A 13,274-nucleotide genomic window follows, 5' to 3' on the forward strand; every position below is an offset into this window, starting at 1 on the left:
ATCGAACACCTACATTACATATCGCCGCAGCAAGTTAACGAGAACGGCAGAAATTAACACTTTGTAACTTTTCGGGATCTATTCTTATTTCAGCTAATAATTTTAACACATTGTTGATAACAACACGTGCAAATATTATTTTGAATGAATTCTGCCGTTTTGATACAAAACAAAGGAGTAGCCATTGTGTCACTAAAGAAATTCAGAGAACGAATGCATAAAAACACATTTATCTTCGACATAATGTATTATAATTTGCAGGTAAGTACAAATGACTCATAACATAACAACAATGTCTCACCACCCTTCGTATACCACCCCGCAGCCGTGTACCTGCCTTCGATGACTCATTTGTTTTTATCGATAATGGCGTTGCGCCCGTGCAACATGCTCACCGCCCTAGCCGGGCTATGTTTTATGACCCAAACTGCACGGACAAAATAACTCTACTATAGGTCTTTATTTCTGTGTTCTTAATATTCTCATCTAAAAATGTTTTTTTCTTAAAGCAACAACTGGGACTTTTCATGAAATGAAACATCTTTAATAATATGAGTTTAAACTTTATTTTCTTCAATAAAATATCAACGAACAATAATTCAGTGATATTTAACAGAAAATATTTCACTAATAAAATATGCAAGCGCAAAAAGTACACAACTTTTTCATATTATTTATTGTAAGGCATAATATTCTAAAGACGGTAAGGTTAATTTTATAATTTGAATCAATAATTATACCTATAATCGAATTAGGTAATGAGGATGTCCCTTGAGTCTGCAGGAAATAAAATAACTAAGATGTTTTTTTTTAAAGCACAACATTTATTCAGTTTTATATTAAAAACTACAGGCCACCTTTTTAATTTAAAAGAAATCATCTATTGTATTTGTCCTACAAGACTCAAGAAACATACAATGACTATTTGTTTAAGTACAAAGTTTTATACATCGAAATTTGAATATTTTTTCATCATTTTGTCATAGCTGAAAATATTTCAAAGTGGACAGAAAATTTGTGGTAATTATTCATCTATATAGTTAAATCTTTACTTATCTACGGACAATATTACTTCTCGGATATAATCCTAACAAATTACTTACTTTGAACTTTTGTGTTGACATTGGCAGATTAAAAAAACCACTGCCTTCTATAATTTCACATTGTAAGTTGGCTATTAAAATATAATCTATTGGAATAACAAATTTTAGTCGAGATTCATTATCTAAAATCTAAAATCATGTTTATAAAACACGATAAAATATATTATTATGATCTTTCAAATTGCTTTAATTTTTCAATCACACTTTTACTCTAAACGCGGTAATGAGGCTAGAAGGAAGATACGTCTTTTATAATACATTATAATAATATCATGAACTATTTATAGTAGTAATTGCCTAACAAGGTACATAAATAACTAATTTAAAGGCATTTGACATAACTATATAATATATTTTTAAATAGATTAATAGACATTGGAATTTAAACTTTTTATTAAATATTTTTAACAGGTGGATGGGATCACTAGTTCACTGGTTGAACTACGTTCCGTTACCTTATTTTGTATTTTTATTAGATTTTTTAAATATTTTTTTTAGGTTTATTATAATGATAAGAGAGCAGAAAAGCAGATGATCTGATCAATAGAAATAGAAAGACAGTAGAAGGTAGATCGAAGATTTTATATATGTCGTAATAGGATTTATTATTGATTAACAGTAATTATCATTGATTTAATTGAAATTACTAAACTAATTTTTTCTAGATACATTTTAAAAGCACGAACCCTTCCGTATATTAAACTTTGCATTTTACTATAACATGTTAATACATATAATTATTATTGCTGTAGACATAAATATCAATTAATTTTAATTTATTTTTATATATAAATCTGTATGTATTGCGATTATAAATATTTTTTCAAAATATATTCCACTATAATATGTATATAATATACTAATTTTATTAATTCTTACTATAACACATGTCAGTAGCACTCGATTAAGAAATAGTATTGAAGAATTCAAGCATATTAATCAATTGAAATACAAATTAAAAATGCAGCCTTTTCAACGATCAGCCGTACGAGAATGCAATTGTAGATTTTTCTATTTTTTTTTAATTGATTACCTCATGTGTACAAAAGGCAAGGAGCTCACACATTGACAATTAAATAAAGTAGTCACGAACATCACGCTTATACTATCACAGCTCCCTTAAATCAACCACTTACATACCTAAATCCTAACCAAAAGAAAAGGTAAACAAAATAAAAAGAAAACATTAAAAAAATGCATAATTTATTATAATCACAGATGCTCGTCCTGTCACGTTTTGACCAACTATTAACACCAGGCTCAAAATTTTAACAAAGTCGCAACCAATTGTTCACTTCAACACAATTTATTTTAAATGTCAAGCTTATAAATATAACAAGTGTCAGATTTTTCTTTACATATCAATACTTAAAATGGAACATTACAATAACAAAATAAATTAATAGACAAATAACGCACGAGAGCTATGGTACAAACGAGCTAAGAAAACGTGAACGCTGCAACCAATAATTGACCGGTCTGGGCCTGACCGATAAGTCCATTGCGAACAAACTTGCATTTATTTTCATAATTTTCAACGCCATTTCGTACTTTCCACGGGGTAACTTACAACGTATTCACGACCACAAATCAAAAACACGGCTTGGAAATAAAGTTCACATTCGCATATAAGCTGCTACAGCGTACACGTTTTCTTTTATCGTAAAACAAATGCATGGCAACGCTTTTAGTTCAGGATGTGATGTGTGTGTGTGTGTAAATAAATAACTGCGAGAGAGTGTGTTGACCGCGGGCGTTCCCCGCCCGGCGGTGTCGTGTCGTGTCGTTGTCGTGTCTGTGACGTGTCGTCCGCGTGTCCGCGAACTGTCGTCAGCCACAAACACGGTCCGCAACCTGATCACGTCATGTTCACGCCGAGAGACCGACTCGCGTACTCGTACACGACGTACGAAATCGAGACGGCCGGAATCACTTTGATGAAGTTCGGTGTGATGCCGCGGTACAGGCCACGGATGCCCTCGCGTTGAACGATCTCTCTGAACACGCCTCTCATTGTACCCTCCGCGCCTCTCGCTGCATTTTCTGGAAAATTGATCAAATCTATATACATATTTCGGTGTTGTTAATTTTTTTCGAGATGATACCGACAAATTGATACCAATGGCAAAGAAGTCGTTTCAACAAACAGTGTGCTTAGTGCGAGTTTTTTAACGTTCTCGATATATATTTTTTCCTACCTATGCTGATAGCCTTGAGAGGCTATTTCAGATTCGCCCTAACGTGTGTAGCTCACGGGGCTCAAACCGGAGTGTTGGTAACACTGACCCTAGCAAGAGCAATGCTTCGCAGAATCTACCACCGAATCGAAAACGCGACCCACTGAGAAGATCCGGCGAGAAACTCAGTGGGCTGTGTATGTGGGCTAATTCGCTCGTCGAGCCCGTCGTCGCAAGCGACGGGTTCGACGAGTACGGTGACCGGACTCGATAGTGTTAAGCCAATTATGTATGCAGTTGGAACAGCGCCCCTAACGGCAAACGTAGGCAAACGATCCCATTCCATACAAATATGAGCTAACTTTTACGCTATCGAGAACGTTAAAGAGCTCGCACTAAGTACACAGATATGTTGATTATTAATACGAAGAGTGGCAAGGTAAGGCAGTACAATACAAGTAGTACATAAATGTGTTGAAAGTTCAGTCGAAATAATTCGTGACAGAAGAAGATAATGGGTGCCCTTTGGTCGCAATAGATAATTAAATAATCCGAGACTATTATAATAAAACGCGTAAAATCATTACGCAACAGTTTTTTTTATTTTCTACAAGATTCGTTTAGAGTACGATCTCAAAGTCCAATTTACATTTAGTAATTAACTGATTTAAAAAAATACCTAGACACTAGAACGATATTCACCGTCAGACATAATATTGAAGCCTCAATTTCAATGACAAACTATCCAATCCATTTGAGGAAAATGGGAATGCATAATTTCTTCGCGGTTTAATCAGATTGGCGATACGAGCTAGTGATGCCTTACAACACGGGGGGTATTAGAGATATGAAGTTGCCTGCTGATTATGGCTTGCAAAACATAGATTAAAACGATAATCGGAATTTAAAAAAAATAGTTTCCAAATCGTTCAATAATTAATATAAATTTTATTAAGCAGTATCTAACCCTAAAATGTCACTGCCAATTGTTCAGGGGAATAAAGTTTTATTAAATAAACTGAATGTCAGAAATATAAGTGTGGTAGCAAAATGTGGTCTGGACCGCACTTAATCACATTACTATCTCGTAATTTTTAGTTTGAAAGACTAAAATCTTCCGACACAGACTATTTTAAATGCTAATAAACAAGTCCGTATGGGGTATCATATAAGTTAATACTAAAGAGTATACTATGATATTAGGCAAAATAAAAATATTAACGCAACTAAATCGAAAACAAACACCGCTTTTTTCCAGTGCGCAAAATGTTGTAAAATTCTAGATCCCTCATTTGTTTTGTGAATATGCCCGCAAATACTTCTTATGACTATTTTTAATTGTGATTAAAAACATTTATCGTATTATAACAATGTTATGTTAGAGCTTTCGAGTACGTTCCCCTTTTAAATATACGTATTTTTTTTTGCTTCTATTTAAATATCAATCGTTAGTGGTAGCTGTAGTAGGTATGTCATCAAGTCTCAAAAGACGCGTAGTTTTCGTTTGACTTTTATAGTACATCAATAACCTTTCTTGATAAATACCTTTTATTTATTCTTTGTGATAATTTTGTTTTTAACTAAAGACGCGACCAGCCGTCATAACAACGGAACTAAGCGTTTTATGGTCTAAGATTCTTTTTCTGTGTGTTATTTATTGTTCTAGTTTTTCAGTTTGAGCTGCACAAATAAGGGTCATTAACGTATTAAACTATATCTCACGAGCGAAAGTAAGTCTATTGCGCTATATCAATGCTATTTTTGTTTATTACAAAGCTGATATCAGAAAGGTATCAGAGCATGATTATGAATTTCTATATAATAATATAGCGTCAACTATATTTTATAGAAATCTTATCGAGGAGTGTTTTAAATACATAAAAAAATATCACGGTATTGTATGTACACGTAGGTGTAGGCGAATCTAAATTACCGATTTTGTAAATTCCTTTGATCTTTAGTTCCAACATCATGCAAAAAATACAGGACCTGATTTAATGAAACCTTTTTGTGTATTAGACATACTTTTTTCCCTTACTAAGGAACTACAAAGGTTATGCCAGCGTAACCGAAGGACTTCCTTTCAGAGGCGGCTTTACCTATGGTTCAGGGTGCGCGTTTCACTTGGACGCAATGGATTTAGAGGGCGTCGACCTCGGCACTTTTAACGAACCTGTTATACAGTAGTAGGTATTTCATTTTGAAGGCGCGCTAACTAGAAGACGCTAGGGTGAAGATTGCACGCGGGCGCTACATGTGCCAGAGACGCCTTTGCTTACTTTATTTTGCTTATAAGGCACATATCGCTCACTTAACAATGATTAAACTTGAAAATCTCTTGTTTTTACAATTAAATTAGCCAGTGATAAAGCTCCGGTTTCAACTATATGCCTTGATTCCGGGTTTGGTAATACTGGTACGCCTGTTGTCCTCACAAATCACTAACGCTACTGATATGAATAATTGACAAACCTCGTGCCTGCAGTCTGGTCCTGACTAGCGCGAGCGGGTAGGAGCACACCTGCCCCAGCGTGCACGAGATACTGCCACACGCTAGCAGCAGCAAGATACCCGGCTGCTCGTTGTGCGCCTGATATTTACTAATGTATTTCTTCTTCAACGTTTCGTAAACCGCCAGGTCGATGCCCGCATAGGGTACGATCCCCAGTATGTTTGGAATGTATCCCTTGTAGAAGCACCGGAGACCCTCCCTTGCGTATATCTTCCTGGCGGCGTCAGCTATGCCGCTGTACTGCCCTGTTTTCCTTAACGCTAATCTCGTCTTTAGCACCTCTAGTGGGTAGATCACAGTTTGGCTGATCGCCCCGGCCGTCGCGCCGGCTATGAACCTCTCGTGTATCTCCAACGGGTGGTTACTCCTCTCCCCTTTGATTAGCCTTTTAACTTGTTCATAAGCCGCGAACTTGATCGCCGATTCCGGAGCGATTTTGATTACATTAATTCCGTTCCCCCTCCACATTCCGGTTATACCACCTTCGTTTAACATTTTCGCTAAGCATTTTCTCATATTTTCTCTAGTTGTGTTCACCTAGAAAACGCAAAATCAAACTTATAAACTGTCGAATTGCAGCTCTACTTTGAAAACAATTCAATAAAAATCCAAACGAATTAACGTTCGTTACCAAAGAAAATTTTACATTGCCTTTATTGAAGAGCGAAATTTTATTCAGTTTTCTAATTGACTCCGGTCACCGCGGGCAAACGTTAATGTGTTTTGTCTAATTTAATAAACAGGCCAATAGGTATTGGTCGTCTGAATTCTTCCCATTTGCAAGCCATCACTGTCGTTTATTTGGCAAGGGCCTGTTTCCGGAGAGGCAAAATTGCTATTTGTATTTATAATACATTACCATCTTCCGCGAGGTTAATTAAATTTAAGATAGATAAGTATTACACATATATTTGTACAATCAGCCTCATAACCGTGTCAACGGTTTTAAATCTATGAATTAAGACTTTAATAATACACAGACTTTATGCTACACAATATTGTAATTTTACTCAGCACAGGATCCAACTGAGATGTATTATTTTCTTTACATAAATCATCTGATATTGACAAGAAGATTTTTTTTTTGCTTAGATGGGTGGTCGAGCTCACAGCCCACCTAGTCTTAAGTGGTTACCGGAGCCCATAGACACCTACAACGTAAATGCGCCACCCACCTTGAGATATGAGTTCTAAGGTATATCAGTATAGTTACAACGTCTACCCGCCCCTTCAAACCTAAACGCATTACTTCAGGGCAGAAATAAGCATGGTGGTGGTACCTACCCGTGCGGACTGACAAGACGTCCTACTACCAGTAATTACGTAAATTATAATTTTGCGAGTTTAATTTTTTTTACACGATGGTATTGCTTCACTGTGGAAGTAAATCGTTGAACAGTTCTTAAATACGTATTTCATTAAGACAATTGGTACGTGCCAGCGGGATTCGAACACCGTTTTTTTTTTCCTACCTAAGCTGATAGCCTTGAGAGGCTATTTCAGCGTAACCTTAACTAGTAGGTGAGCTCACGGGATTGATGCTAACACTGACCCTAGCAAGAGCAGTGCTTCGCAGAATCTACTATCGGATCGGAAACGCGACCCCGAGAAGATCCGGCGAGAAACTCGGTGGACTGTGTCTATGGGTTAATTCGCTCGTCGAGCCCTTCGTCGCAAGCGACGGGTTCGACGAGGACGGTGACCGGTGCTTGTGGTACCTAAAAGCACCGTTAATGGATCGGGAGCATCAGTAATGACGTGTTTTAGAGGCTTGCATCGCTAGATACGAATGCACCGGATGTCTTATCCTTTAGGCCACGACGATTTCAATTTAATAAGACAGACGGAACCTACTTGTAAAAACACTTTTAGTCTGTCCAGTGGAGCCGTGCAGGTCCTGCTGACTGCGCCCGCTATGCCTCCAGCCAAGAGATGTCTCCACCATTTACCCGTTTGTAGTTCACTCTGTGTGAAGTCATCGGGAACGTTCATATCCTCGCCGATGTCTAGATACTGAAATAAATAAATAAAAACCCGTTACAAGCAGCCACAAATTGAATTTAATTTAATTTCTTGCATTTTGTCACTAGTTTAACATATCATTTCACATTTTTTTAAGTATGTGGATAAGTCTATTGTAAGAATGTATTATGGTTAAAGGTCAATTTAAAAATTGCATCAACATAAATAATAGTAAACAGGTATGAATAAATTTATATATTATAAACAATTATCTTGCAACGTCCTGTATCCGTCATACAATCTGCTTTTCAAATCAATTACAATCGACATCTTTCAATGGATATTACTCTTATTATAATTTGTAAGTTGTTGTGTATAAAAAGTCCTATTTTCTCGAACAGCGATCTAAATATGGAGTGGCGAGTCGACCCAATAACGGTGTCCTATTAACGTGTAATTTCATTAATAATAATTTATTGATACAATATTTATATATTATCTGGTTATGTCATATTGGTAGCACGTATTGGGACAGCATGGGTACGTACCAGCAATCCTTCCATATTTGTGCTAAATAGCGTAATCAGAGATACTAAAGATATACCAGAGATACCTATGAAATTGTCAGTGTGCTCTCCGTGTGATGGTATATGGGGTCGAGAAATGTACGCTCACAAAGCAAATTATTACCAAAATACAAGTCACGCAAAGGGCCATCGACGGGCTATGTTGGTCATTTCTCTACCGGACACGGTGTAAAATACCGAAATATACACAAGAACTGGTTTGACTGACATAGCCAAAGTGATTTCTCGGAGAAACTAGGATTGGGCCGGCGACATAATAATATGCCGTCGCGCGGACAATCGGTGAAGCAGAAAAGTACTGGAGTGGAAACCTCGTACTGGACGTCGTAACGTGGGCAGAAAACCTGGTCAAAGTAGCTGTAAGGGACTGGATGCGCAAGGCAAGAGACCGAAAAGAATGCGAATGCATATGATGAGACCTCACTCAGCATTGAGTGGGCATAGGTTTAAGAAGAAAGAAGAAAGCGTAATCGTACATTCCAGTTTTAAGGATGCGACAGCTTTTGTACAATCTTATTGAGACTACGACGATCTCTTTTATCAAGCGAAATATTTTGTGATGTATATGAGCTTCCGTAGACATTTAATACCAGGTGGGTCGCGAAATTTAAAGCAATATTTATATTGTAATGTTAACTTACGAAATTATGTATGTGTGTAGCAAATAGCCAAAGACGTTTTTAAATTACGTTCTGATGTGTACTATGAACATATTTATATTATTGTTTCGAATTATAGACGCATATGTCGTGGAAGCGGATTTTATAAAGAAAAAATAAAAGTTTTCTAGTTCAAATATACGAATATATGGTTACTGGTACTACACTGTGTCGTTTAAATCATCCTCGTCCTGATCGTCTTTGTATAATTTCTTCCGATTCATTTTTTGTATCCATATTTTAGTTGTGAATTTAAATTGGTCCGCCTGTTAACATCATAATATTAAAATTAGAAGTTTACTCTTCATTCTATATACTCTATAAACAAGTTATTCTTGACTTTCAGTTTACGAAAATCTCATTAGAAAGATACGTTACATCCCAGATCCAGTGCGGACAGGGCGTGGATATCCCAATTGCCTATTCTAAATTAGTCTCTTAAAATTTATATACCTATTCCTTCGTATCAGCTACCAGCGTATATATAGTACCAACTACTACAGCTATATCCGAACAGTTAGGTGAGCTCACGGGCTCAACTTGAGAAAATTTGCTAACAAGAGTAGTGCTTCGCCCTAGCAAGAGCAGTGCTTCACTAAATCTACCACCGGAACGGAATCGCGAACCACTGAGAAGATCCGGCGAGAATCTCCATGGTATGTTTACTATAATAGGTTCGCTCGTCGAACTTTTTGTTGTAATCGAAGAGTTCGACGAGGACGGAGACCAGTATTTGAGGTTAGCCGGTAAGAAACGGATGAGACTCGAATACCGGGCTCACTGGTTTAAATTAGGAGAGGGCCATGCGTTACTACAGCGGACAGCTATGGATTAATGATAATATGATGACGATGCCACGAGACAATTTTTCCATTCCACGCTGCAGAATTTGACGAATTATTAAGATAACTAAGAAATATCTTTTAAAATCGATCGAATTATGATTTCAAGGAATAAACCACATCATAGTTATTTAGTTGAAATAATGACATTTAAGTCAACAAACTCATAAAGTGCAGCAATAATTAATAATGCGCGTTTGATAGTTAAATAAAGAACCTATAGAACTTAAGGATGTTCGAAATCAAAAAGTAGAATTGACGTTTAATCATTTCTAAGGAGTTTAAAAAAAATTATTAATGTTAATATATTATAATTTGGGTAAAATTTAAATATTCTGCACGAGACTTGGTGCTATCCGGAACAAACTCGATAAACTATGATTCAACTCATGACGTCAGCGTTAGCGATTGTACTTAAATGGGTTGAACGGAATAATCACGCGGAAGGCAATCTGCGAAAATGTCATGCATCGCGTCTGCTTTACATTTTGAATGTAATTTCTATTCAATATACAATACATAGTAAAAATCTAAACATTATGAAATTGTTATTATTAATCGTAACTGATAAGAATCTAAAAGACAAAAAGTACACTATGAATCAAAATGAAATTACCGTGGTGTATTTAAAATTGCTTGGCATCTTGTAGTCCCACCAGCCCATAATAGCGGTGGCGAAAGGAAAATAAACGTTCCAAAACAGCGTATTTTTCAGTAGACCCATGTAAACGAAAAATTTTACAAAAAATACCGAGGTTCTATACATTTTACATGTAAAATTTTAAGTTTACAGGGCTGAAAAATCGCATATCAATTTTGGTGGTTTTTACATTACACGTGACATAATGTGACAGATTTATTAACCTTACAAAGTGATTCATAGACACCAATAAGTTTGTGCCTCAACTCCTCGTTTCATAGTATGAATTATAGCTGATTTACATTTATTCGTACTTATCTACATTTTAGTTTAATGTTTAGTGACCCCCCGTATTCCAAGATGCGTACGTTACAATTTTGTTTAAGTATTATATCTGAATTAATAATTTTTATTAATTTTCAGAAATCTCTTAATTTGCATCCAAAGTTTGTAAAAAAAACCTCATAGTTACGCTCTTTACAACAGTCTTTTTTTGTCTTACCATTGAAAATTATATTTAATTACATGTAGTATTAACGGATTTATTTAGATATACATAGATAACAAGGTCTGGCGACAAACACTGTCTACTTTTTAATATACAAACATTTGTGAAAGATCCTGTGATAATCAATATGTATGAAATTATGTTTACAATTTTGCTGACATTAAAACGCCAGGAATTGTAAGCGGTAATTTATTATGAATTGGCATATATTGCTCTTTCACCACGCCTCCACGCTCATCAACCATGTCAAGGCCACGGTACCGGACCTTAGCTATTTGACATTCCAAAGTCTGATATCGCGACAAGGTTTTTGATAAAAAAAGAGACTACTATTTATTTTTCCTCTACCGTATGCATATACGCTAACTAATTAGAAATTTGCGTTTTGGGTTTGATAAAAATTTAAAGAGGTCTGATGACTAAAAACTAGTCATTATTTATTATCATTGGTAAGAGATGACAATGTGTATGTGTGTGTATGGTGACGTTCAAAAACTTTACTTTTCATAATATAGTTGAATTTTTATGAAACCTTTTTTGTGTTAGTATTTTGCTATTAATTTATTAATAATATACAAATAGACCCAACTCCATCTCATCATAAATAATTATAATTTTACTCGTAACACCCAATAATAGAGTCGAATTTTCACTATCATTTTGAAGACGTTAGGTATTATTCTAAGGCGGTTAATATCATCCGTGCTACAGAGATCACTTCGGTGCACAGTGGCGAAATTCACAATTCAATTAAGTCTGCAGTTTGGTGATATTAAATTGGTTAACCTAACCAATTTACTTAGGCCACCTCTCCCTTTATTTCAGACATAAATGAAATAATTATTCCACAATATGTCTATTCCGTATATTGTGGTCGATTTTTTAACGACCATTAGTCAACGGTAATACTACGGAGCCAAATACCGTACGTTACTGTCAGTACTAATGTTGCTGTACAATACAATTGTGATTTCGTTGTCATGTTTTAAAGTGAGTGGCAGTATTTACGTTCTGACATCTATTGACTTCAGAAACCACTTTAAAAAAGTGAGCCGTGAGCGCATCGTCAATACGAGGGCTGCACTAAAAGTATCGGGAATGGAATATTTCCACTGTTCCTGTCATATTAAAATCTTTTTAATTGAAAACTCCTTGGTTTTAAAAATCGAATACCATTTATTTATTTAAAAAAAGATTCTTGGTCTTGTCACGAGGTTTTGTCAAACTTGTTTAGTCGTTGAGAAAATGGAATTGACTCGAGAAAATTCAAGAACGATGATTTATTATGACTTTCGAAATGGTTTAACACAAAAACAGTGTGTTGACCGGATGATTTCTGCATTTGGTGATGAAGCCCCATCCAAAACCACAATTTATCGCTGGTTTGCTGAGTTTCAACGTGGACGTGTCAAGCTCAGTGATGATCCCCGTCAAGATCGCCCAAAAACTGCAGTCACCCAAGAAAACGTTGATGCTGTGCGTAAGCTGATTGAGGAAGATCGACATGTGACATACCGCGAAATTCAGGCAACTTTAGACATTGGCATGAGTCAAATACAAATAATCTTGCATGAACAATTAGGTGTAAAAAAGTTGTTTTCCCGATGGATACCGCATTCGCTCTGTGAAGAGCAAAAAGCGGCTCGCGTTACTTGGTGCGTCAGAACTCTCGAAAGATTCCACGCAGGATCCTCAAATGCTGTATACAACATTGTATCATTTGACGAATCCTGGATATACGCGTACGAACCCGAAACAAAAAACCAGTCACGAGTTCGGGTGTTCGAAAATGAGTTAAAGCCAACAAAAATTGTTCGTTCACGGAGTGTTGCAAAAAAAATGGTGGCCACGTTTGTCTCCAAAACCGGCCATGTTACGACTATTCCTCTTGAGGGACAAAGAACGGTTAATGCAGAATGGTATGCTAGCATTTGTTTGCCACAGGTCGTTTCTGAACTCCGTAAAGAGAACTGTAACCGCCGCATCATCCTCCATCACGACAATGCGAGTTCTCACACCGCGCACAGAACAAAAGAGTTTTTAGAGCAAGAAAACATAGAATTATTAGACCATCTGCCGTACAGCCCCGACCTAAGCCCTAATGATTTCTATACTTTCCCTAAAATAAAGAATAAATTGCGTGGACAGAGATTTTCATCACGTGAAGAAGCTGTGGACGCCTACAAAACGGCCATTTTGGAGACCTCAACTTCCGAATGGAATGGTTGCTTCAATGATTGGTTCCATCGTATGGAAAAATGTGTCAAATTTCGCGGAGAATACT

The 13,274-nt window shown here is 36.2% G+C and overlaps 1 protein-coding gene across 4 annotated transcripts in view; it reads right to left on the reverse strand.

Annotated features, from left to right (window-relative positions):
- Positions 1-2,289: 2,289 nt before the first annotated feature.
- The window catches only part of LOC101738820 (calcium-binding mitochondrial carrier protein SCaMC-2), a 57,818-nt gene continuing 46,833 nt past the window's right edge, over positions 2,290-13,274 (reverse strand). For 2 of the 4 annotated variants that reach the window (XM_021352314.3, XM_012695995.4), the window contains 3 exons: positions 7,647-7,805; positions 5,753-6,329; positions 2,290-3,146 (listed from right to left, as the gene is read on the reverse strand). In XM_021352314.3, the coding sequence (XP_021207989.1) occupies positions 2,962-3,146; positions 5,753-6,329; positions 7,647-7,805 (921 nt within the window). In that variant the 3' untranslated portion in view covers positions 2,290-2,961. Of the gene's footprint in view, positions 3,147-5,752; positions 6,330-7,646; positions 7,806-9,167; positions 9,267-10,458; positions 10,706-13,274 lie in introns of those variants that run through there. The other 2 variants (XM_004932788.5, XM_062668239.1) reach the window with 2 other exon arrangements.

Source organism: Bombyx mori, chromosome 1, assembly GCF_030269925.1.
Source record: "Bombyx mori chromosome 1, ASM3026992v2".
Taxonomy (NCBI): Eukaryota; Metazoa; Arthropoda; class Insecta; order Lepidoptera; family Bombycidae; genus Bombyx; species Bombyx mori.